General features: G+C 36.9%; 2 protein-coding genes across 2 annotated transcripts in view; one reads left to right on the plus strand and one right to left on the minus strand.

The window, feature by feature from the left end:
• Positions 1-27,364, minus strand: part of LOC149479338 (nischarin) — a 49,530-nt gene that overhangs the window by 12,271 nt on the left and 9,895 nt on the right. The gene's annotated exons all lie outside the window — the stretch shown is intronic.
• On the plus strand, positions 411-27,000 carry LOC149479339 (eukaryotic translation initiation factor 2-alpha kinase-like). Its single transcript, XM_089707933.1, has 15 exons — positions 411-673; positions 1,305-1,422; positions 2,250-2,400; positions 11,581-11,758; positions 12,061-12,220; positions 14,289-14,429; positions 14,799-14,943; positions 16,853-17,294; positions 17,636-17,776; positions 18,189-18,344; positions 18,781-19,009; positions 19,440-19,592; positions 23,707-23,917; positions 24,809-25,002; positions 25,627-27,000. Exons 1-15 carry the CDS (start codon positions 528-530, stop codon positions 25,762-25,764), a joined length of 2,703 nt encoding a protein of 900 aa, XP_089564059.1. The 5' UTR covers positions 411-527; the 3' UTR covers positions 25,765-27,000.

Raw genomic sequence — 27,364 nt, forward strand, 5'->3', positions numbered from 1 at the left:
GTTTCTATATATAATATCATTGATATAGGGAATATAGAAAGGTTTTCATTTGTCTTACATTGATTTCATAAAGACAACACTGAGAAGCTTTCAGAAAATGTTGCAAGTTTATTAATTTGATACCATATGAAACGATTAAAATCGCAAAATTATTTAATGGAATTTAAAAAAAAAAGGTAAGCTTCGCATTCGATCTATTAAAATAAAACAATGTTTCTAGAATAACTGCCATTTATTTAAATGTCTTTATACAATTTCCGATAACTTTAGAAAGTGCGATGCCATCTTTTGGGGATTTAATATAAACTGATTTAATACGTTTTTACTCTCCAAAGTATAGATGGCGTCGCTTTCTTTAATAAATGACGAATAAATGTCAGTTTGTTCTAGGTGTCCCCCCCCCTGGTTGTTTATTTTGTAGTTTTCTCAAGTTAGAACTTGCAATTTAGATTGAAGTTTCATAATAAAAAATTCACGAAGGTGTGAAGGGGTTTTGCGATGTCCACATATAATTTTGCAATAATAATATGTCGGATTGGTATTGGCGGGTGATTGCCTTTAAGGCGGCTTTCGTGTTATCATGTTTTGTTTCTTACATCCGAACCGAAGATACGATCCAAAAGTTACCATACTGCAATCCCCATACCGCTAAAGATGCACCGGTGTATAATGAGTAAGTTAAATTGTAATATCTTGTCAGTATTTATTAGACTACGCGATACAAATAACATTTAAATAAATAATAAACTCATTTCTCTAAAGTTTCCTAAAAGGACGGATCCTATATGGTAGGTATTCAAAGTTTGTTTTTTATTTGTATAATATGTAATACGTAGTTTGTTCTAAACATGAGCAGGAGTAAATTCTAGAACTCTATTTTTAAATTTCAATGAATTGTCTGCAAATCTAATTAGTATTGACCTTGATATCTTATCTATCCATGCAGAAAATGTAACATTTTAATAATACATTTTTAATTTATCTGAAATTGTTAACAATTGATTATAAATTTTTAATGTATTTGTCACATTTACATACAAAGCTTGAATGTTTTTGTTGATTAAAATTGAATTGAAATTAAATTTTAACTTAAAAATACTTACTACAGCAATATTTATATGTTTATACCTACATGCATTTAGTAAAAACCAGTCAATTTCATATTAGAAGCAGTAAGACAATCCAATTTTATAATAAAATTGGAGTGTATGGATGGCATGGATATAGTCGTTGTCGTAGAAATCAGTTAAATCTGATTTTTTTTTCTATTTTTTATTACAACTGGAATTGCTTCTAACTTTTAGCCTAGTGATTGTGAGCACACTTGACGGACGTTTGACTGCTTTCTCAACTGAAAATGGAAACACGGCTTGGTCATTGGAGACACAGCCACTGCTGTCGTCAAATTTACACAATTTTGAGGTTGGTGTTCATTATTTGTAAGTTAGGGCGTATTCAGAAAGAAAGCTGGAAACTTATAAGTGCTTATAAGCGCTTATCGGCGCTTATCAGTGCTGGTAACCTGCGCAGGAAAATATATGGACACGCGCCGATAAGCGCTGAACGGCGCCGACAAGTTCCAACAAGCTTCAACAAGCGCTGGTCAGTGCTGGCTCAACCAAATTTGTCTTGGTCTGCTTCAACCTGCTTCCTTTGTGCAGAACGAACCAGCGCTGACAAGCGCCGGTAAGCGCTTATAAGTTTCCAGCTTTCTTACTGAATACGGCCTTAAGTTGTAAGTAAAATGTATATAAGGATTGCATTTAAAAAACTATAATACCTGAATGTTCATTTTTTTTTCTAATTTGAACAATGATTAGTATAATATTTAGTTTGTGGTAAAATGTATTAAGTAATAATGCATTTAAAAGGATAATTGGGAATGCTCATTTATTTCCTTATTTGAATATATGATTAGTATTATAATCACATGTTCAATGTCACTAAAAAACTTGTACCTATGTAAAAATTAGGCATTCAAAAGCTTCATAAAATTTCAAATCTAGTGTTTAGCATTCACAGAAGCCCTTTAGGAAGTTTATGGAATTAAGAAAAGTTGAATCCTGCTGTAATCTTAATATGTAGTACTACATATATACAATATATAAGATTTCATCTTTATCTAAAATTTTCACTTCTAAATGCAAAAAAAAATAAATCATATGCTATGAATTTACTTAATGGATATCACATATAACAACAGTTAGTTTTCTAGTGCAACAAATTCCTATCACATAAATTTCTTTCAGTACACAGCATATGGGAAAGAAGTGCGGCTAATACCTTCACTGCGTGGCACCCTTTATATTTTCTGCCGTGCCGTCTTCGGGCCTCTGCCGATTGACGCTGAAAAGCTATTATCTGCATCCTATAAACCCTCTGATGATTTTGTTACTGCGGGTAAGTTTAAAAACATGTCATATATGATTAAGTATGGTTTTAAAAGAGCAACTATGGAGTTTCTTGCCAGTTCTTCCCTGTCGAAACTGTTTTCTGACCCGGTGGTAAATTATTATTTTTCTGTATTTTGACGATTCATAAGCTCTTCTAAATGAAGCCTTCCTTTTTTTAATTATATACATATTGTGTTTATTTCATCATAAACAGATTAGATTAAAGTGAATTGAACTTGCTCATAATTAGATTAATGGATAATCGACTTCCAAGAAACTGTAAAGTAGTTGCATGAAATCCAGTTAAAGCTTATTTACCATTACATTACAATAGCATTTCATCATCTTACGGTGCATTTACATCAAACGAGTGAATGCTCATTCGAACCCCACTGTGTCAAATTCATTTAGTGTAAACAGGCCTAGAGCATTCTTTCGTTGTTATAAGTGCGTTCGAAAAGATTCTATGCAATGTTCTAATTCTGAACAACACTGAAAACGAGTTTACGTTTACACTAAAGAAGTTGGTGAAAGATCACGAAAGAACGCTCTTGCTTTAGCTCTAGCTCTATATTCGTTTGATGTAAATGCACCAATAGTGAATGTCTTTCTCAGAAACGATAAACTATCAAAATAAACCCTATAGACGCCGTACTATAGACATGTAACACATAATAAAGACTAAAAATAAAGCAAGCAATGAAAAACGTGTATTATTTCCGTAAAATTTTATTGAATTACTTGATGGAATGCATGAATTAAACACCAATTTTAAAACGGAAATTTGTATTGGACCAATAATAATATTTCACGTGGTATTACCACAGTATTACAATATTATTTCCTACTAGACTAGAGTAGATAATTTTTGAAACAAAAAAAAAATCGCAGTCGGATGAAACCCATTAGAAAAGGAGGGGAATATGATGAAAATAAAAGGAAAAATAAATTATGGTCAATCCGAGTTCGGGAAGTGGGAGGGGGGAGCTTTTAAGAGAAAAAAATGGTTTCTCTCGATTTCCGACAAAACTACAAGTCCTACGGAAAAAAGTTCAATGGCAAAGTTGTAGGTAATAAAAAGATCTACAACTTTTGTATTTACAATTTTTTCACATAACCTCAACATTTAGGTGAAAAATTCAAAAAACCAAGTTTTTGGTTTTTAATTTTTATCTACTTCAAAATTTATTTTTTTACTACGAAATTTGGTGGAAACTTACTTTATTATGTCCCAAATACACTGTAATTTATTTGATTGAAAATATTTATTTTTTCGCCTTATTTTGAATTAATACCAAAAAAACAACCTAATTTTCAATCGAAAAGTCACCCGTCAAAATATCAGCTTTTTTCAAAAACTTGGAGAGCCTTTTATTCATTGAAATCTCTACTTTCATATAGTGTAAAAAAAAAATAAACATTACCATAGTAAATGTTCTCAGGAAATGCATACTTACAAACAGTGTGAAAATGAGCTTTTACTAAATCAGGCACACTTCTCATTACAGTGTATTTCGGACATAATAAAGTAAGTTTCCACCAAATTTCATAGAAAAAAAATAAATTTTGAAGTAGATAAAAATAAAAAACCAAAAACTTGGTTTTTTTAATTTTTCACCTAAATTTTGAGGTTATGTGAAAAAATTGTAAATACAAAAGTTGTAGATCCTTTTATTACCTACAACTTTGCCATTGAACTTTTTTCCGTAGGACTTGTAGTTTTGTCGGAAATCGAGAGAGACCATTTTTTTCTCTTAAAAGCTCCCCCCTCCCACTTCCCGAACTCGGATTGACCGTAATTTATTTTTCCTTTTATTTTCATCATATTCCCCTCCTTTTCTAATGGGTTTCATCCGACTGCGATTTTTTTGCACTTTTTATTATTTTTAACGGGATCTACCCCAGTGTATACAGTAAGGAAACGCCTTTGATGTCGCGCGATGCCGCCGCCAGTGTAGGTACTCACGCTGCCACGTGTAAATATGCTAGGGTTGTCACCAAATGGGAAATAAAACAATTTTTATCATTACTATTAATATGTAATTATTTATTCACATGTACATTAAAAATAATTGTGATTATTGAATCTAATGTAATTATTTATACAGAAACATAGTATAATATGTCGCCGCAGTGACATTGTCATTGCCTTATTAACAACCAAATTTACTTATTCTCAAATTTATTATTTATTTATTTTAAATGTTCATTTCTATTTTTTTTTTCAACGTTGTCCTTTCTTTGTACGTTAAATTATTTAAATAAAGAAATTGTTATTATTTTGTAAAGATTTGATGCGCCATCTATTAATACATTTCCGGTAACATATACATATATGTAATGAAATAACATTTCATCATTATTCAAATTTGGCGCGCTTCGCGTGTTCATGTTATCTGTGGCTCGGATTGACGTAGCAGAAAGAAAAAATGGCGAGAAACGATTAAAAATTTTTTTATTCGCGGATTTAATAAGTACATACATAATAATAAAATTATTCCAATAGGTATCTAACCCAATATCCTTGTCAAATGGACTAATAAGAAAGTAAAATAGATCTTATTACAAGTTTGCCTAAAGTACATAATTATTATGTTGTTAAATGATATCGCCGAGGCCTTTGACACAAGCCGCCTTTGTCGCAAGCCGCCTTTGCCGCGATTGATGTTTTTGAGAATGTTAATAAACAGAATGGAAGCAACCTTATAACTCAATAAATAAAGTATATTTTTAAATGTAGTTCCGTTTATAGTAAAAGCCGCTTTGCGTGTTTTATTGTTTCGTCTTTCACATTCGTTACAAAAATTGTGATCGAGTAACGTCCACTGCACTCTTCCTAGTTTATAATGTCAACTAAAAAAAATGAGAAACGAGTTTCGACACGAAAAAAATCTCAATCGTCACCTAGTAACGTATCCCCTATAATCCCATATAAATTACCATTCCGTATTCACGGTTTCTGTATTCGCGGCATATTTATGGAACATATACCCCGCGAATAAGGAACTTTTACTGTAATTGAGGATTTATTATAAGTGGACTTTAAATGTCGTTTCTTTGAATTTACAGGTGAGATTACATATTTTAAGTTGTTGTAGTAAAAAACTATTTGTATGTTAACTATTGTGAAAACTTTAAAATAAAAACTTTGAATTTACAGAGAAACAAATTGGTTTTCTTGAAAATCCTCAATAATATATTTTATATATATCATAAAGCTACTTAAAATATGTATAGTCAAAAACATCTTCAACATCTTTGAATTGGTACTAAACAGAATTTGAAAAACCTACCTCTCGTCGCGAGGAAATCTATGAAACTTTATGTCCTTGGATTTAAATGTAGATTTGCATCCATAAACACAACAGTTTGTGCCCACCATTATAGAATACGTAAGTATAAATTATTAGACAAAAAAACTCTGAAGCGTCTGCCCTTCGCGATAGTTAATGCAAACTCAGCGTGATTGCATTAAGCGGCCCGCGTCGCCCGACCCCCCGCCAGTTCCCCTCCGTTTCTCTGCACAAGTACATTCGTCGCCATACTGTAGGAAATATGGTAATACTGTGGTATTACGAAGTGGTATTTTATAAAGATATGATAAGGATTATAAGATAATGTTATGAATGTAAACAATAATGGTTTATCAATACATAGATATTCACAATTGTCCTTTCCTCAAATGCTAAATAAAAATAAATATAACCACGAGTCAGTTTCATATTTGAAGAGAAAGTATTTCATGGTTTTGCCTAGTCTGTAATATTTACTGTGGTTAATAAAAAAAATTAAAATCAATTTCTTAACATTTAAAACATGCCTATTATTCTTTCAATCATTCTTTCTATAAGTATAGGTTCTACCTTCATACACGTTTTCTTTTTCTACCAATAAAAAAGTTTGATGCCCTGTTTATTGATGTTCTTCCTCCGTGTTATGTAACTTGTTTAACGCATTTTTTTAAAGCATGCAGGCATTTTGATCCAGCATAACAAGAATGCTTATTCCATTTTATTTGTATATGTAAATACATTACGTTAATTAGATTTTACTTTATTGTTTTACAATATCTTTAATTCTATAGTATTATTCGCTTCAAAATTTGTATTTTCTGTGAAAACATGGGAAAAACACAGAGTAAGGAGGAAAATATTATTATTGCACAAAGTGGAGCTAATCATGCCACCGCTTCACAAATGGAAGAGAAAATTGATACATACGGAAAAATTATAATCATACTCCTATGTATCATAACGGCAGTAGCAGCGATTTTCACATACAAATGGATAAATAAACGATTAAAAAAATGGACTATACAGAACGTGACAACGGCAATGTCGCGTTCCCCGGAGAGACAAACAACGGCATACGCGTAATTATTATTAGGTATTATTATTTTTTCGATTTTATTAACTTTCATAACAATGTTATGTTTACGTATATATATTTTTCTTTTTTTTCATTAAAATTCATGCTATTGTTTTTGTATCAAATCACTGAAATTCGATAACGTCATGTAATCATCATAATATTGTATTTGATTTTGTTTTTATTTTGTTTTTGTTTCGCAATTGTAACTTATTATATGTATCGTACTGTAATGTGACACGCTTGCTTAATACGACCAATTTGTGTGATAATCATGTAACTTGTATCTGCCTGTTTTCTATTAATTGTTTAAATTTCTCTATATTATTTTTTTTTTTGTAAAAGGGGGGGAATATTGTAGGGGTTTTGCTGACTTACAAAACACATAATGTAATAATAAATGTAATGTATTATATACAGTGTGAAACTCCCAATTGTCGTTGCCGGACGTTTACGCCGTGCGCAATAAATATGTATGCTTCGTAAGCGAGTATTTCATTTAGTACACCCAAACACCTAAATCACCATTGAGCTATTATTACTACGTATAGAGGAGACACCACGAAAAAAATCTGTGCGCCAGCCGCCAAGCGCGGCGGCGCGGGGCGGCTAGTGAGTGACTAAGCGATGTCATCGACTCACCGCCATAGAGGCGAAACTTCCTAAATATTCTGCCTATTACCAATTAAGAACAATCAATGTAACAAAAAAATATATAGTCCGGGATACATCGCCCATTTTTGCAAGTGATTACTATCAAGCTAATTTTTCGTCAGTAGCTTTATTTTGATGAGATGCCCAATAATTTCATGTATGAAACTCTCGATTGTGGTAGCTACCAGAGGAAACAAGGATAAAATATTTTGATTTGATGGTTCTCAAATATTAATTACTAACTGAATGTTTTTTTTTTGTTCAATCTCAAGATAATTATCTAAATTATTCGAAAAAATATTTGTCCTACAAAATCTATGGTTTGATCAAAGAGTCCCCCTTTCCAATGTGTATCGACAACGAAGTCATCATAAATGATTAGTAACCAGCTGATTTTTTTATTTTCACTTATTTAATACTTATATAATTCAACAGACATATTGTCCTACAAATTGCGTAATAAATATTTGAGAACCGTCAAATCAAAAAATTTTATCCTTGTTACCTCTGTAAGCTACCACAATCGAGAGTTTCGTTCATGAAATTATTGGGCATCTCATCAAAATAAAGCTACTCACGAAAAATTAGCTTGATAGTAATCACTTGCAAAAATAGGCGATGTATCCCGGACTAATATAATTAATCTAATAAATAAATTATTAATAAACTTATCAATTAAAAACTTTTCAATTAAAACCAATCAATGTAACAAAAAAAAATCGATACGTAGGTAATTTATTTTCATATTTTCATGTTTTAACCTTTTAAGCTATTGCATAGCTTCTATCGCGGGCCTTGAGCGCGGGGACCGAATCGAGAAATTCCGTAACGAAAAAACCTCACGCTCCCCACTCCGACGGGCACGGACGGAGGTGTGGATTGAAGGCATACTATGCAATAGCTTTACCACGGCAGTCCCCGAGTGCCACACGTCTTTTTTTTCAAATAATATCCACAGTACAATCTATACTAATATTATAAAGAGGAAAAGTTTGTAAGTATGTATGTATGTATGTATGTATGGTTTTCACGCAAAAACTACTGGACCGATTTCAAAAATTCTTTCACCATTAGAAAGCTGCATCTTTACTGAGCAACATAGGCTATATTGCATTTTCAAAAAAATTAGAGATCCTTACCAAAAATGCAATAATGTAACCCAAGGTGTAAAAAAATCCTCAATAAAACTTCTGTCATCGCGTGCGCTGCGGAATCTATTGAAGATAGAACAAAAAAATGTTCTACGGTATTATAGAATAGATTAATATCTACAAGAAAGTCCGCGATACCATATGTCCATCTTCAGTAGTTATGTTACTACAACAACTTTTTTACGTTTTCAAAGTAAATAGAAGTGCCGACAGTATTCAAACCATGTTATCCATACACATATATTAATCCGTATCCCATTAAATGATGTTTTATTATATGATGTTTCAATACCAGCAAAATACTTTTTAAATGAAAAGAATTGGATATTCCATTCCAAAGATATAACGAATTTTTAAAAGTGTCAATCTACAGAAAATAGTAGGTATACTGTTCGAGCAGGCCGTAGTGCGGGGGTCACGGAGGAATTAAAAATATACTAATATTCGCGCCTGTTCCGTTACTCATACACCTCTGGTACTGTCCCAAGCAGTTGGAAGACCGCCCTGATACACCCGATCCCTAAAAAAGGCACACGCTCTGACCCATCAAACTACAGGCCGATCGCGGTAACCTCCTTACTCTCCAAGGTTATGGAAACCATAATCAACCGCCACTTGTTGCGTTACCTAGAAGATCGCCAGTTGTTAAGTGACCACCAGTATGGTTTCCGTGGAAGTCGATCGACTGGCGATCTTTTGGTCTATTTAACGCACAGATGGGCTTCCGCTATTGAGAGTAAGGGGGAAGCTATGGCAGTCAGCTTAGATGTAGCGAAAGCCTTTGATCGGGTGTGGCACAAAGGTCTCCTCTCGAAACTGCCTTCGTACGGGCTTCCTGAGAAACTATGCAGTTGGATCTCCAGTTTTCTCAAGGCACGCAGCATTAAGGTCGTAGTCGACGGATCGTGCTCAGAGCCACAGCCTGTGAATGCTGGTGTCCCGCAGGGGTGTGTGTTGTCGCCTACGCTATTCCTTCTTCATATCAATGATATGTTGCAAATAAGTAATATTCATTGTTATGCTGATGATAGCACTGGCGATGCCACATACTCCGGGCACGCACGAATTTCTCAGGAGCAGGTGGATCAGTATCGGAACGAACTTGTGTCCAACATTAATAAAACCCTGGATGCAATCTCCAGTTGGGGTCAGAATAACCTTGTGAAGTTCAACCCATCAAAGACACAAGTGTGCGCATTCACCGCCAAAAAGAAGCCGTTCACGGTGACTCCTCGTTTCCAAAACACTCTCCTCAAAGCCACGCCGAACATCGGGATTCTCGGTGTCGACATTGCGAGCGACGTGCAGTTCAGGGGTCATTTAGAGGACAAGGCCAAATTGGCTTCTAAGAAACTTGGGGTGCTCGCCAGAGCGAGACAGTATTTCACGCCAGCTCACCGCCTGCAACTGTATAAGGCACAAGTTCGGCCTCATATGGAATACTGTTCTCACCTTTGGGCTGGAGCACCCCAATACCAACTACTTCCTCTTGACCGCCTGCAACGTCGAGCCACTCGAATCGTCGGCAAACCCGAGCTAACCGATCGGCTCGATCCATTGGCACTGCGGCGGGACGTTGCGTCTCTGTGCGTATTCTACCGCCTGTACAATGGGGAGTGTTCCGAGGAACTTTTTGGCTTAATTCCGGCTGCCAAATTCCACAATCGCACTGCACGACACAAGCTCAAGTACCATCCGCACCATCTGGATGAGTGGCTATCAACAACTGTGCGTTTTTCACGGCATTTTCTGCCCCGAACAACAAAATTGTGGAACAGCTTGCCTTCTTCGGTGTTTCCATCTACCTACGACATGGATGCCTTCAAAAAAAGAGCCTACGCGTCCCTCAAAGGCCGGCAAAACAATCGCAGGGTTACCTAACGTTGCAATTGCTATGGGCGGCGGTGATCACCTTCATCAGTACACCGCCCGCTCCTTTGTCGGTTTTAGTATAAAAAAAAAAAAAAATTCTACCAATATGCGTCTTGACGGAACACAGTGGGGTTTTGGTCGGTAGGAATCCGACATAACCCACGGCCCCTCCCCCGGAGGCCGTGGGTATCTATGAAATTCCCCACTAAAACAAAAAAAAAAAAAAAAACAAAGGCCGTAGTGCGGGACGGGGCGGATTTTCATGTGATTAAAAATTAAACCTATAGTCCGACCTATAGTAGACTTTTCAATGTAACGATATCGCATCTATGCGGGTGAAACCGCAGGGCATTGCTAGTATTTTCTAAATGTGTAAAATTATTATTTTCCACAATAAAAATTTACGTCATGTCATATTACTATCTAAATTCTAAACATCTTTTATACCAAATGCCATTTGTTAAATTTTGAGTCTATGACAAATGACGCAAAATGGCGCCCGCCAAAAATTTTGCTCGAACCAAGTTTTAAAAATGATTATCTATAGTTAATTACCGATGAAAAGTTATTTCTTTGCACTTTGCCGCATTACTTGAATTATTAGTGCAATATCGTAACACACTCGAGGGCATATTTGATGAGTTTCATGGTTTTTTTGCTATGAAAACAAACAAGACATGAACGCGACCATCGCGCTAAAGCGACTGAGTGCAGTAAGGCCATATGACCTATGTTGAGCGGAACATAAGTGATGTAGGCGGTGTCGTCTCCATACGTATATCTCAATGTTTGTCACTTACATTAGCAAAGCCAAAATGTTAAATGTCGTGTTCTCTAGTGCATATTTTTATTGAATTAGATAAGTTACGCAATAAATAAATTTTGTATACTTATAAAGTCTTAAAGAATAGAAAAAAAACGATCACGAGGCTGGGTCGAACCCGCGTCTTCTAATGCGGGGCGACGCCTGACCACTCGGCAACCCATGATCCTGCCAGAGCAATAGAAATTAGAATATATTCTACTCTTTAAAAATTTAAATTTATGAAGCATTCGAATGCCATAAAACCAAAATATCAAATTTTGTATACTTTTTAAATTGCACAAAATACGCGCTAAATATTTTTTTTCTTTATTCATAGGCGCGCGGGAAACTCTATGGTTGGGTATAGATGCACACACGGGGGCTATTATATACGAATGCAACTCATCCGGGTGTAACAGCGAGCAAGAGATAGCGAGTGCTGGTCGCGATATATTGGTGTTGAGGAGGCTGTCTAACACTGTGAGAGAGTGGGACCCACGCTCTGGGACTGAGAAGTATGTACTATGGGTAGAATTTTCTAGAAGAGTTTAGAATTTCTTCGTTATACATATTTTCAGCGTTATTAAATATCATATGCGTGAATATTTTCTCATATACAAAAGATGTTTGTTGAATACAAACATCATATTCTGTATATGAGAAAATTTTATTTTTTTTCACGCTAATGAAATTAATCAGTTATTACAAAACTCCTGTTTCCCTCATCCTTTCCGTAAACTGGCTACGGAATCGATTTTAATTAATCCATTGCATGCATTACAGTATTTTTCTAATAAAAATTATTAATATTTCTCAGCTGGAACTTCAGTGTAGCGGAACATAACTTGGCTCTTAGCAGACGAGAATGCGTGGGAAAATCAACTACGCCGATACCAGTCGCGATAGCAGTAGGATTATCGGAAGGTGTAGTTGCCGTTCGACATCCGGAATCGCAGCTTACGATATGGCAACACCAGGTAATTGTGTTTGGAAAATTTTATTTAATTGGTTGTTAGTCTTTGGCAATCTAAAGAATATTGTTATTCTAATAGTAAATTTTAATTTAATAGTTTTTGTAATATAAATAAATTATATTATTAAACTTACCGGGATGGCAAAAGTCGCGTGTACGAATCCCGCCTATTGAAGGAATTTTTATTTATCTTTAAAAAATTCTGGATTTTTACGCTTTAAACAATGAATGCAAATGAATGAATGAATGAATATTCTTTATTGCTTATAAATAAATAAATACAAGTGGAAAAGCACACAACACATAATATAAAATAAGTAGGGATGTACGATACATGATTTTGCCGATACGATACCGATACCGATATTTGTAGTAATGTATCGGCGATACCGATACCGATACCGATATCTATGGCTTGGTAGAAAAATAAATAGTGAATTATGCATAAAAAGTTACCAACATTTAACAGAGACTCAACTGTTAATCGTATTCTTTTAAATAAAAATGCCAAATCAAAAAACAACAAAACCATTTATTTTAGTATTATTATTTTACAAAGTCAGTTAAACTTTAAGTAATACACATACAATCAGTACCTAATAAAAGTTTACTATTGGTAGAGTTTTTTCAGAAAACAAAGTGCGCACGCGCGGGCGGCCTCCAGCATCGTTCATAGGGCGCGGTTTTTTGAATTATTTGATATCGGTATCGGTTGTTTTATTATCGGCGATACCGATATATCGGCTTGCCGATCAATCAGCCGATATATCGGTATCGGTATCGGTATCGTTACATCCCTAAAAATAAGCAAAAGGCGGCCTTATCGCTAGGTAGCGATCTCTACCAGGCAACCCTTCATATAAAGGAAATACACAAAACAAAAGTGGGTGAGCAAAAACAAGGCAATACAAACAAGGAAAACTGGAAAAAAAGAAAATATTCTACTACACATATTACGTTATATTCAAATACACTATCTAAACATATAAATAAAAATAAGAAATATATACATATATATAAATATAAACAATATAATATATATTATAAATATATATATAATAACAATATACATAAAAAATAAATAAATAACATAGTACATAAAAAGTACATAAAATAAAATAGTTACATAGTATAAAATATTCATAATATAAGTATACTGTATATGAAATAATTATACGTACATATAGGTATAAAATATATAAACTGAACACATCTAGTTTAAGTAACAAAATTATATAACTAACGAGACAGCTAAGATTAGAACTAAGAAAGAGACATGAAATGATGTTTTACTAAAGTTTTAAAAGAATTTAAGTTTTGGGCTCGTCTGACATTTATGGGGAGAGAGTTCCACAATTGAACTGCACGAACAGCAAATGAGTTATGGAAGAATTTAGTATTATGGGCCGGCATAAAAAGCAAGAGATTAGTGGAGGAGCGCAATGAGTTTACATATTTGAATTTCTCTCGGAGATAGCTTGGAGCTTTTGGATCAAACAACACACAGTACAGGAGATGCAGGACATGGGAGTTACGCCGCAGTCGGATAGGGAGCCATTGTAGCTTCTTTCGGAACTCAGAAACGTGATCATATTTTCTTAACCCTAATATAAATCGGATGCAGAAGTTTTGGAGTCTCTCAAGCCTATCCAACTGGGCTTCGGAAAGGTCAAGGTAGGTGACATCAGCATAGTCGAGGTGGGATAGAAGAAGGGAATGAGCAAGCGCTAACTTTGTTGGAATGGGCAGAAGATTCCGTAGACGCCGCAAAGCACCTGCGGAAGCAAACAATTTCCTACTTACATTATTCAATTGAACATCCCAGGATAGTGTTTGATCGATGTATATGCCAAGATCTTTGACTTGTTTACTATAGGGTATGCAAATATATTTAAAAACACAAAAAAGTCTATAGATTTAAATTTTAACAAACATACTATTTGATATTTAAAACATTTATATCGTTATGAAAATCACTTATAAGTTATAACAACTGCACCCCATTTAAACACTAATTGCCATTCACAAATATACCCTCACACAGTCAAAATAAGACCCAAAATGCTTTACAGCTAGACGCGCCAATAGCGAACATGTGGCGGCTACAAAATGGCGTCGTACAGAACATGGACGTGCTGTGGGAAGCCACGCACGCAATAGCGGATATGGCTGCCAAACCACCTTCTATTTATCTTGGCATACATAATACACATGTATGTTGATACGTTTTATAGTAATTTTTTATTGAATGTTAGTAAGGTACTTCAATCGGTCCTTCGAGGCGTGATTTTATAGCTTTATTTGTATAATTTTTTGCTTGAAAATGTACTGAAGTAATTGATATTTTGTGGATTATTATGGGGATATGATAATTTCGAAATAAATCATAGTTTTTTATTTATGAAAAATCCAAAAAACGTGTAATGTTTGCTTGTTAAGTGTTCAAAAAATTTTCAGCTGTATACACTTGATAACTTAAATAATTTCGTCAGTAAATAAAAAGACATTGTTTCTTAGATACCAAATTAGTGTCTTCTTGATTTTTAACTCTAAATATAATAATAATAATTACATTTTAATAGCTCTACATACAAGAAAGCGTCCTCTACAATCCGAAGCTCGAAACGTCGAAGTCAACAAAGCGGTTGCCATGGATAATGAAAAAATCCCGCCCGTTGCTAAGCGACGGCATCGCATTGCAAACGTTGCCCTACACTGGGGTGCAGGGTATGTTACGTTAAGTATTTAAATAATTTATAATAATATATAATTAATGCTATTAAAGCTAGTAAGTGAAATACATTTTTGCGAAAAAATGACTTGAAAATTGTAAATATTTCAATATTTTGTAATACGTCATGAGCACAGAACAGTAAAAACAAATAGAAGTGTCATAATTAGTATGAAAACCAGTGTCGCCAAACCCACACATTTAAACCGATAGTTATACAGTACACTACAAGTAAACTATGCCTTTGATTGGACAGCTTAATTTGAGTAAAAACTGACTTAGGTTATAAATTCAGCATTTCAATATGTACCCTAACGCACCCTGTTACGGTTTATCTTATATATAAAATTCTCGTGTCACAATGTTAGTCTGCATACTCCTCCGAAACGGGTGGACCGATTCTCATGAAATTTTCTGTGCATATCGGGTAAGTCTGAGAATCGGCCAACATCTATTTTTCATATGTACCACGGGCGAAGCCGGGGCGGACCGCTAGTCTTATATATAAAATTCTCGTGTCACAATGTTAGTCTGCATACTCCTCCGAAACGGGTGGACCGATTCTCATGAAATTTTCTGTGCATATCGGGTAAGTCTGAGAATCGGCCAACATCTATTTTTCATATGTACCACGGGCGAAGCCGGGGCGGACCACTAGTTTTAATATAAAATCCCTAGGCATATTAGCTGTTTTGTTTCTCTTTGCTCCGAAATTCCAAATTCGAAAAACATTCAGCTACTCCACAACAGAGGGCGTTAGTTTTCGATAGATATAACTTTGAACCTCAACACATAGAAATAAGGTTGAAATTTGTGTCACTCTACATTAATGACATTAACTTGATATTAATCTGATGCTATGCTCTAAGGGATGTCAGCCTTGTTATCGATAATTCACAAATAAATATTTTTTTTCTTTCTATTATATGAGTATAGTACAATGTGCCACATTTTGGAGTATGTTTATTACTACTAAGTATGTCTTTTCATATTATTATTATTAAATAAAAAACGGAATAGAATAGTATAATCTATATTTACAAAATACAAACAGAAAATATGCATTATTTTAAATCCTGGAACTGCCGTAGGTTTGATGTATCGGCGGCCTTTGTTAGACTTCTTAGTGCTGTTCGGCATCCAGTTAACTCGTCACGTTGCATTTATCCATTTCTCTTTTAAATTAGCCTCTTTGGGAAATCTATAAATAAATTGGATAAATGAAAGCTAAGGAAAAATAAAATAAAATTTAATATTTATAATGTTTGTCTTTTCTAAAGTATCGATACTGTCGATATAAGCTACAACCATCACTAAACCGACATTCGTTTGTTTATTGCAATAATATTCCAGAAAGTCTTGTTTGGTGTTCAATCTATATTAGTACTAATTTCTTATGGATTAAGGTTCATTTTGACTTAATATTTTTATAAATTTTTGACAAATTACGACAAGCGAAGTTATAACATAAAATATATTTAATATAAATTAAAATAAGACTTACCGATGGTATGAAATGCCTCCATTGCTGATATTATTTCGTCTGCTATCATTTTTCCACTCTAATACCGAACAACACGCCCTAATTAATGAATAAATATGGAAAAAAGGTTTGACAGCTGACAACCGACTCGAATATTTTTCTGCGCACAACTGAGACCAAGTAAGGTGATCTTATCTTACTAGTGACACGTGGGCACGCCCACATCACACTTCTATTTGTTTTTACTGTTCTGTGGTCATGAGTGTATTTCCCATTTTAGTATGCAAAATTACATAATATGATGTATAATGATTTTTATAATTTCTCTTCTGAAGAAATTATCAGACACGTTAAACATTTTTTGCATATTCTTTCCATTCATATTTCTTAGTTACAACTACATTCAAAAACTTCCCTTCCAGACAAGCAAGGCTTCTTCTTCTACCAACAAGAGAGTCAAGTAACGGACGAACTAACACAACCCGACATAGTCTTACCAAACAATAGTGACGACACCAACCATCATCACGTTCACGTACACGTATATTCTCTATGGTCTTGGTGGAAAGAAGTTTTGCTAATCGCTATAAGTTCCGCTCTATTAATGAATTTAATGATTTGGCCGAGATTTTTCGCGGCCAAAATTAGGCCAAGCACGCCATTGCCGATAAACCAAGAGTATATAGTTGTAGAGAGGCATTATGAAAGGCCAATTATGAACCAGGTGGAATATTCTGGAAGGTATGAGAACGATTTTACGCCGTTGCGATGTTTGGGACGGGGCGGGTTTGGGGTCGTGTTTGAAGCGAGGAATAATATTGATCATCAGTCGTATGCGGTTAAAAGGATTACGCTGCCGAAGAGGTGAGATTAACTGTTGTAATTTAGTAATTTTTAATTTATTTAGTAGGTATATTTGGGAATCATTATTTTGAGTATAACAGTGACAGAATGATTGATTGTTAAAAATCTATCATTGGATAGTGAAGAAGTCATCACCAAAAATCTCTACCACTTACATTCTGGTTTACTTCCATTTTTAGCTAACAAAGAGTCCTACAAATTATAACATTGGAAAATATCAAGGCATGTAAACCCTTCATGAACTACATTCCTTTCTTAAAAGAATATAAATTTCTCCTGTAAATTTATATTTATCGGTAACACTTTTTTGACGAAAAGTATAAAAAATCTTATTTCCACAGGGAATCCCGCCGCGAGCGTGTATTACGTGAAGTTCGTGCGCTCGCTAAACTAGAGCACGAACACATTGTGCGATATTTTAACGCGTGGCTCGAAGAACCGCCGCCGTTGTGGCAGGAACAGAGGGACGCTTATTGGTTGCGGTAAGATTTGAAAGACAGGGACAAAACATATACTGTACATATTTGTATGTAGGCTCGCACACTACGCTACCGGTACAATGTATGTGAGATATTCCGCGGCGACTAGTCTCCGAGACTTGCAGGATACTTGAATCGCCTGTGCGTATCGCAATGGGAGAATGACCTTATGCTCAAAAATTATCCGAAACAAAACTGCCTACACGCATGTGTTTGGCAGAGTTTTTAAAAGACCGATATAATTTTTTATCACACGCCATTAGGACATTTTCTGAGAAACCTTTAATGAATGATTGTGAGACAAATCTTTATTTGGCACCAAATAAAAAATAAAATGTTTACATACTGCAGATAATTTTAGAGAGATTATCATTAAATACTTTATTTAGTTCCCTTTTTATATTAATATTTCCAGTGAACTAGGCGGAGCATCAGTAATGTCTGAATGCACTTCCCCGCAAATAGACAAGTCGCCCACTAAAGGTGACGCGGTGACTCTAAACATTCATAAGTCTATAGATGACTGTATTGATGCACTGGATTATGACAAGAAGGAACCGAAACGGCTCAGGTATGGTATTCCATTAATAGTTAGAATACACATAAATGTAGATTTTTTCTGTTTTTGATGAATTAAAAAAATAACACATTACAATACATTAATTATAAAGATGGATGGATGAACCATGCAATGTTACAGAGAACATTTCTGTAATGCGGTTTTCCAAGTGCTAATAGTGATAAAAATTGTAAATATGTTTTCGTGCAATGTTTGTCGATGCATAATTTATTTTGGAATGTCTGTTAATTCCCAAATAACTAATACATAGTTCTTACAAATTGTATAAAGGGAAATCAAAAGAATAATGCAGTTTAACAGTTAACTCCTGACTGAACCTATACCCAAGAGAAAATAGTGTTTGTAATTTCAGAATTTTCAATGCGAAAATGAAAAGTTTTCGAGTTTGATATTTTAAAATATGTAATTAAATTAATTTACCCAACAGATCTCTAAGCTGCAACGATTCATTCAGCATAGTATTCGACGAGAACGCATCAAAGGACGCGCACTTAACCAACACTCCAACTAAAAAGGGGAGTGGGGACGATTCCTTCATAGTGTTCGCTAATTCTCAGGATTCGAAGGGATTGTCCCAAGCTAGGCAGGATATAAGTAATAAACAATTGGAGAAAGTTAAGGAAGTTGGCAGTTTTTCTAGTGGGAGTAAGAAAAAGGTAGGTGTTCGTAGCCTAGTCTTTTGGAATTACAGGAAAAATAGGGAAATATTTAAGAGGCCGTGCCACTATATCTTATTTGAGGTTAGGTAAAGTCGCTACCTACTCACTTTGTGTATGATTTTGCATAATTCACGCACACACGCGTAAAGATTGTGCGTGGTGACCGCTTAAACAATTTTGGTCCTTTTTAATTTATTATCATAAATTATACAATTATACAGGGTGGACCGTGGAAGTCACTTACAGCCACAGTTGAAAGCTGTACAAATATAACTTTAATAAGCGCATGCATGTAAAGAGCCATCAATGTGTCATCTGATTAATTTGTGCGTAGACCTGTGCGTAGTCAGGTCGTTAGAACTTGCGGGGCATTTTCTCTTCTAAATAAAATAATTATTTTTTTAATTATTTTACAATGAATCCCCAGAAAGGGCACACACGTCACTGGTCGCTGGACATGTGCGTGCGTTCGGGCAACCCGAGCAAGATGTACCTGTACATACAGATGCAACTGTGCCGACGTGACAGCTTGCACGACTGGCTGCGGGACAACCGCACGTGGGAGTGTCGCCGGGACAAGGTAACTGTAATGTCATGTATATACAGATGCAGTTGTGCCGACGTGACAGCTTGCACGACTGGCTGCGGGACAACCGCACGTGGGAGTGTCGCCGGGACAAGGTAACTGTAATGTCATGTATATACAGATGCAGTTGTGCCGACGTGACAGCTTGCACGACTGGCTGCGGGACAACCGCACGTGGGAGTGTCGCCGGGACAAGGTAACTGTAATGTCATGTATATACAGATGCAGTTGTGCCGACGTGACAGCTTGCACGACTGGCTGCGGGACAACCGCACGTGGGAGTGTCGCCGGGACAAGGTAACTGTAATGTCATGTATATACAGATGCAGTTGTGCCGACGTGACAGCTTGCACGACTGGCTGCGGGACAACCGCACGTGGGAGTGTCGCCGGGACAAGGTAACTGTAATGTCATGTATATACAGATGCAGTTGTGCCGACGTGACAGCTTGCACGACTGGCTGCGGGACAACCGCACGTGGGAGTGTCGCCGGGACAAGGTAACTGTAATGTCATGTATATACAGATGCAGTTGTGCCGACGTGACAGCTTGCACGACTGGCTGCGGGACAACCGCACGTGGGAGTGTCGCCGGGACAAGGTAACTGTAATGTCATGTATATACAGATGCAGTTGTGCCGACGTGACAGCTTGCACGACTGGCTGCGGGACAACCGCACGTGGGAGTGTCGCCGGGACAAGGTAACTGTAATGTCATGTATATACAGATGCAGTTGTGCCGACGTGACAGCTTGCACGACTGGCTGCGGGACAACCGCACGTGGGAGTGTCGCCGGGACAAGGTAACTGTTATGTCATGTATATACAGATGCAGTTGTGCCGACGTGACAGCTTGCACGACTGGCTGCGGGACAACCGCACGTGGGAGTGTCGCCGGGACAAGGTAACTGTAATGTCATGTATATACAGATGCAGTTGTGCCGACGTGACAGCTTGCACGACTGGCTGCGGGACAACCGCACGTGGGAGTGTCGCCGGGACAAGGTAACTGTAATGTCATGTATATACAGATGCAGTTGTGCCGACGTGACAGCTTGCACGACTGGCTGCGGGACAACCGCACGTGGGAGTGTCGCCGGGACAAGGTAACTGTAATGTCATGTATATACAGATGCAGTTGTGCCGACGTGACAGCTTGCACGACTGGCTGCGGGACAACCGCACGTGGGAGTGTCGCCGGGACAAGGTAACTGTAATGTCATGTATATACAGATGCAGTTGTGCCGACGTGACAGCTTGCACGACTGGCTGCGGGACAACCGCACGTGGGAGTGTCGCCGGGACAAGGTAACTGTAATGTCATGTATATACAGATGCAGTTGTGCCGACGTGACAGCTTGCACGACTGGCTGCGGGACAACCGCACGTGGGAGTGTCGCCGGGACAAGGTAACTGTAATGTCATGTATATACAGATGCAGTTGTGCCGACGTGACAGCTTGCACGACTGGCTGCGGGACAACCGCACGTGGGAGTGTCGCCGGGACAAGGTAACTGTAATGTCATGTATATACAGATGCAGTTGTGCCGACGTGACAGCTTGCACGACTGGCTGCGGGACAACCGCACGTGGGAGTGTCGCCGGGACAAGGTAACTGTAATGTCATGTATATACAGATGCAGTTGTGCCGACGTGACAGCTTGCACGACTGGCTGCGGGACAACCGCACGTGGGAGTGTCGCCGGGACAAGGTAACTGTAATGTCATGTATATACAGATGCAGTTGTGCCGACGTGACAGCTTGCACGACTGGCTGCGGGACAACCGCACGTGGGAGTGTCGCCGGGACAAGGTAACTGTAATGTCATGTATATACAGATGCAGTTGTGCCGACGTGACAGCTTGCACGACTGGCTGCGGGACAACCGCACGTGGGAGTGTCGCCGGGACAAGGTAACTGTAATGTCATGTATATACAGATGCAGTTGTGCCGACGTGACAGCTTGCACGACTGGCTGCGGGACAACCGCACGTGGGAGTGTCGCCGGGACAAGGTAACTGTAATGTCATGTATATACAGATGCAGTTGTGCCGACGTGACAGCTTGCACGACTGGCTGCGGGACAACCGCACGTGGGAGTGTCGCCGGGACAAGGTAACTGTAATGTCATGTATATACAGATGCAGTTGTGCCGACGTGACAGCTTGCACGACTGGCTGCGGGACAACCGCACGTGGGAGTGTCGCCGGGACAAGGTAACTGTAATGTCATGTATATACAGATGCAGTTGTGCCGACGTGACAGCTTGCACGACTGGCTGCGGGACAACCGCACGTGGGAGTGTCGCCGGGACAAGGTAACTGTAATGTCATGTATATACAGATGCAGTTGTGCCGACGTGACAGCTTGCACGACTGGCTGCGGGACAACCGCACGTGGGAGTGTCGCCGGGACAAGGTAACTGTAATGTCATGTATATACAGATGCAGTTGTGCCGACGTGACAGCTTGCACGACTGGCTGCGGGACAACCGCACGTGGGAGTGTCGCCGGGACAAGGTAACTGTAATGTCATGTATATACAGATGCAGTTGTGCCGACGTGACAGCTTGCACGACTGGCTGCGGGACAACCGCACGTGGGAGTGTCGCCGGGACAAGGTAACTGTAATGTCATGTATATACAGATGCAGTTGTGCCGACGTGACAGCTTGCACGACTGGCTGCGGGACAACCGCACGTGGGAGTGTCGCCGGGACAAGGTAACTGTAATGTCATGTATATACAGATGCAGTTGTGCCGACGTGACAGCTTGCACGACTGGCTGCGGGACAACCGCACGTGGGAGTGTCGCCGGGACAAGGTAACTGTAATGTCATGTATATACAGATGCAGTTGTGCCGACGTGACAGCTTGCACGACTGGCTGCGGGACAACCGCACGTGGGAGTGTCGCCGGGACAAGGTAACTGTAATGTCATGTATATACAGATGCAGTTGTGCCGACGTGACAGCTTGCACGACTGGCTGCGGGACAACCGCACGTGGGAGTGTCGCCGGGACAAGGTAACTGTAATGTCATGTATATACAGATGCAGTTGTGCCGACGTGACAGCTTGCACGACTGGCTGCGGGACAACCGCACGTGGGAGTGTCGCCGGGACAAGGTAACTGCTGTGCGGCGTTGTACCTGTACATATAGGTGTACCTGTACATACAGATGTACCTGTACATACAGATGCACCTGTACATACAGATGTACCTGTACATACAGATGCACCTGTACTTACAGATGCAGCTATTTTTTTTATTTCGTTTGTTCGGCTCCAAAAAATACAAATTAGAAAAAAAATAAACAGGTAAGATAATACTTTAACATTGTAATTGTAATGATGCAATAAAGCTAGCGGGGACAGCAAAAGTTACAGAGAAAGTTTTTGTGACACTGGTGAATGTATATTGCACGCCTCATAAGCGAAGCGTTGAGGTGGGTACTACTGTCACTTCGCGCAAAACATCTGATTTTTCAAACTTAAAATGTCTTTATGTATCATACATTGCACTTGTAAGATAATACATACACACACATATTAAGAAAAAACACTATTTTTAACGTTCATGATATTTTTGATGTCATTTTTGTTATTTAAACTAGTTAAAAAACAGTTTAAAAAAGTTCTGTCTTGGACGTCCGTGTGTCTGTATGTGCGGATCCTTTTTCTTGTTAACACGATAGCGACCGAAATACTTTACTAATCGAGTCTTTTTTTTTCTCTTACGCTTGAGTATGCTCAGGAATAGAACCCTTTCATTTTTCAGGGTCTGATTCGATGTGGTTTAATTGTTATTAAATAAACAAAAATAATAATTAATAAATATTTATTAAAAAAAAATTATGAGGCGTGCACTTTTGGATTTTCCAAATTATTTTTTTTAATTTATTGTTACTGCACTAAATTGTTATAGTTGCCCAGAGATTTTAATGAGCAAATAATATCTATTCTTGTGTGTGCACAACACACATAAACGCAAATTAAATCGCGCAATATTAGTACAATAAACATAAGTACAACAATAAATACCTCCCAATAACAGAAACAACACAATCAATAATTTATATCATCACATCTAATCAAACAATTTCTTCCAGGTGAAAACGCTATTCAGTCAGATAGTATCAGCAGTGGAATACGTCCATCTAGCGGGTCTGATCCATCGCGATCTAAAACCGAGTAATATATTCTTTGCGCCAGACGGTAAAGTGAAAGTGGGAGACTTCGGTCTGGTGACCGCGATGGGAGACTCTCAGGGAGAACCGGCAGATGAGTCCCACCCGTATGGCGGGCATACGCATCGAGTTGGTGAGTTGAACTATTATTTTCAGAGCAATTATCATAACATAGTATAAAACAAAGTCGCTTTCTCTGTCCCTTTGTATGCTTAAATCTTTAAAACTACGCAACGGATTTTGATGCGGTTTTTTTAATAGATAGATAGAGTCAAGAGGACGGTTTTAGTATATAATTTATTAGGTTTTAGACAAAGCGGGCGAAGCCGCGGGCGGTAAGCTAGTATTTAGATATTTCAAATGCTATTCAAAAAAATAATAAAATGTAAAATAATAGTCTGAAAATGCATAATAAAAAAATAGTCAATCGTAGACACTAATGGTTCCGTACATATGTATAAGCAAAAAAATATAAAATGAGCAAGCAAAAAATGGTCACCCATAAAATTTATGCCCATGTTAACCGTTGCTTAACCTCGTTTATAACCGACTTAAAAAAAGAGAAGGTTCTCAATTCGACCGGTATATTTTTAGAAATTCATCATCTCTGAAAATGTAACTGTCTAACTATCACGGATTACGAGATATCGAATGTTGCAAGAAATTAAGAAATATAATAGTGCATACTAGTTCTTTATATTATCGTTAACAAACAAAACTTCAACTTTATATCCATCCATACTAATATTATAAATGCGATAGTAACTCTGTCTATCTGTCTGTTACTCAATTACGCCTAAACTACGGAACCAATTTTCATGAAATTTGGTATGGAGATATTTTGATACCCGAGAAAGGACATAGGCTACTTTTTAACCCGGGAAAATGACGCAATCCTGGAAATCCCACGGGAACGGGAACTATGCGGGTTTTTCTTTGACTGCGCGGGCGAAGCCGCGGGCGTAAACCTAGTATTCTATAAAATTTAATTTCCACACCAACTCACTGAGTGCTTTTCTTTCAGGAACCCACTTATACATGTCCCCAGAACAACTGCAAGGCCTCCCTTACAGTTATAAAGTGGATATCTACTCTTTAGGACTGGTTTTATTTGAGCTCTTACACCCTTTTGGCACTGAGGCGGAACGAGTTGATTGTTTGTTGAGAGTGAGAAAGGGCCATTATCCAACTCACTTTGAACAGAGTTATCCGAATGAGGTGGGTTTTGATTTTAGTGTTTTAAGCTTGTTTGGATACCAAACATAATAATATATATATAAAAAAAATGTGTGCGTGTACTAGTGTACACACGTAAGAAGTGACTTTTTTATGACCTTATTTTTCAAAAAATAATTTACTATATGCAACTTTGCAGAAATACGTCGAATCAGATGGCGCGTAACGGAAAAATGTCACGCGTAACGAAAAAATGTTACACTAAATTTTTTTCCAACCCCGATAAAGAAGTTTCACTTCAAAAAATAATTATGTGTATGATGTACTCGTACACAATAAATGTTTTTTCACAATTACATATTCGTATCTGCATACTACATCTTTTCTTATAGAACAAAATAATGTATGGAATATTTTTGTAGGAACAAAATTTTACTGTATTCATTAGCAATTGTCATATCATGTACAACTAGATTAAAAAGTTAAATGGAATATATCGTAAAATTAAGATGCTTGTTGTGTATCATGACCGAATTTATAGGTTATAGAAGAATATAGAATGCGAAATCCCAAAATTAATTTAAAAATATTTGATATAAACATGTAACTTATATGTACTGTACCAATAAACATCGCTAAATACATAATATTGACTTTCCTTTCCAGATCGAAGTACTAAAACTAATGCTAAGCACGGATCCGAACCAGCGACCCACGGCGAGCGGGGTCAAAGCAAGAGCGCCACTGTACCAAGTGACAGACGAACAGTGGCATTTTACACTACCTACCCTCATTTCTGCTTGAAAATATTAAAAAAATTGCAAAAAAAAGTCATTAGATTTAAAATTGACTATAATAGAATGTGTAATTTATTTCAGATTTTGTGAAATGTTACTAAATTGGCAAAATATTGTTATTACTAATTGGTTTGGAAAAAGCAGTGATTGAAAGTAGTGTATAAGAATATGAAAAGAAAAAGTTTTGCTAAAATTAAAAAGAACAGCTTTTTTTGAAGAATGCGCTTAGTAAAAAATAAAAAAGAGCGTGTGTGCCGAGCACACGTGTCAGAAGTGAAACTTCGTTGGCAAGATTCAAAGATACCAAAATCGTCGTCTTACTCCGTGACGTTACGGTATTGCCATGCCACCTTGAAATTTTACTCAAATGCCAATTTATGCTTATCGCATTTTCTGCTAATATGCATATAGAACAGATTGACTCCGTTCATAAAATGATATATTTAAAGTTTATATTTAAAAATGAACATATTGTATTGAAGTGAAAACTTCTTTAGCGGCGTTGGGTATAAAATCTTAAACTCGCGTCAGGACACGTGGCCTGATCGAAAAAGCGTAAGACGGATGTTTTTTTTTTTTTTTAGCCCTTATATTCCATGCGTAAGACGGATACCATTCCAAAATATCAAACTTGCTGAACGTTAATAATCAAGTTTTCACTTCTGCCGGCACTCCCGGAGTGCAACCCGTCTTTTTTTTTCTAAGTTTTATGGTATACATGTTATAAAAATAGATTATAGATAAACTGTACTGTCAAAGACGCTAAAAGCTTTGCTTTAATGCTAAAACTATGAGGTCTAAATTAAAATAAAATAGTGTAGTTCCTAGGAAGTTTAAAAATAACTGATAGCCGTTAAAAATTGCATATTTTTAAAACTCGAGGCATAGATATCATAATATTTAATCACCAGTGAAACTATCACATTATTTTTAAATTATAATTAAGTAATAAACGCATTAAGTAATAAAATATAAAGACTGTTTTTTGGAGGAACGTTGGATTTGTGAATGTTTTTAAATGCTTTGTAGATACTAACGTAGTATTTTAGATATTGTTCAATGATTATGTTTAAGTAAACCTATGAAATGTTTTTATATTAAGTTTCCAAAGGATAATTAAAAATATTTCTTATGTGCGTTATTTTTAGTTGTATACCTAATGTCTTTTTAGTCTTATACGTTCTTAGCGTACGAATTTATGTTTGGAATGTTGATAGGAGTCCTAATAAATAATATTAGCTGATGAATGTGTTTTAATTCTTGGCCCTTTTCCTAATGAATTAACCCATGGATAGAACACTTTATATTTAAGATACTATCAAAAGTTTTATTCAGCTGTAGGAAAGTGAACGCAATAATCTATCTTAATACTATTATAAAGGCGAAAGTTTGTATGGATGTTTGTTACTCTTTCACGTAAAAACGACTGAACCGATTACAATGAAATTTAGCACACATATAGAGGGTAACTTGGATTAACACATAGGATAGGTTTTATCCCGGAAATCCCACGGGAACGGGAACTATGCGGATTTTCCTTTGAAAACGCGGGCGAAGCCGCGGGCGGAAATCTAGTACTAAATAATATGATATATCTGAAATCACTT

This window comes from Colias philodice, chromosome 20, assembly GCF_061535455.1.
Source record: "Colias philodice isolate Cphi_HAF_F1 chromosome 20, ilColPhil1 Martin Lab GWU primary, whole genome shotgun sequence".
Lineage (NCBI taxonomy): Eukaryota > Metazoa > Arthropoda > Insecta > Lepidoptera > Pieridae > Colias > Colias philodice.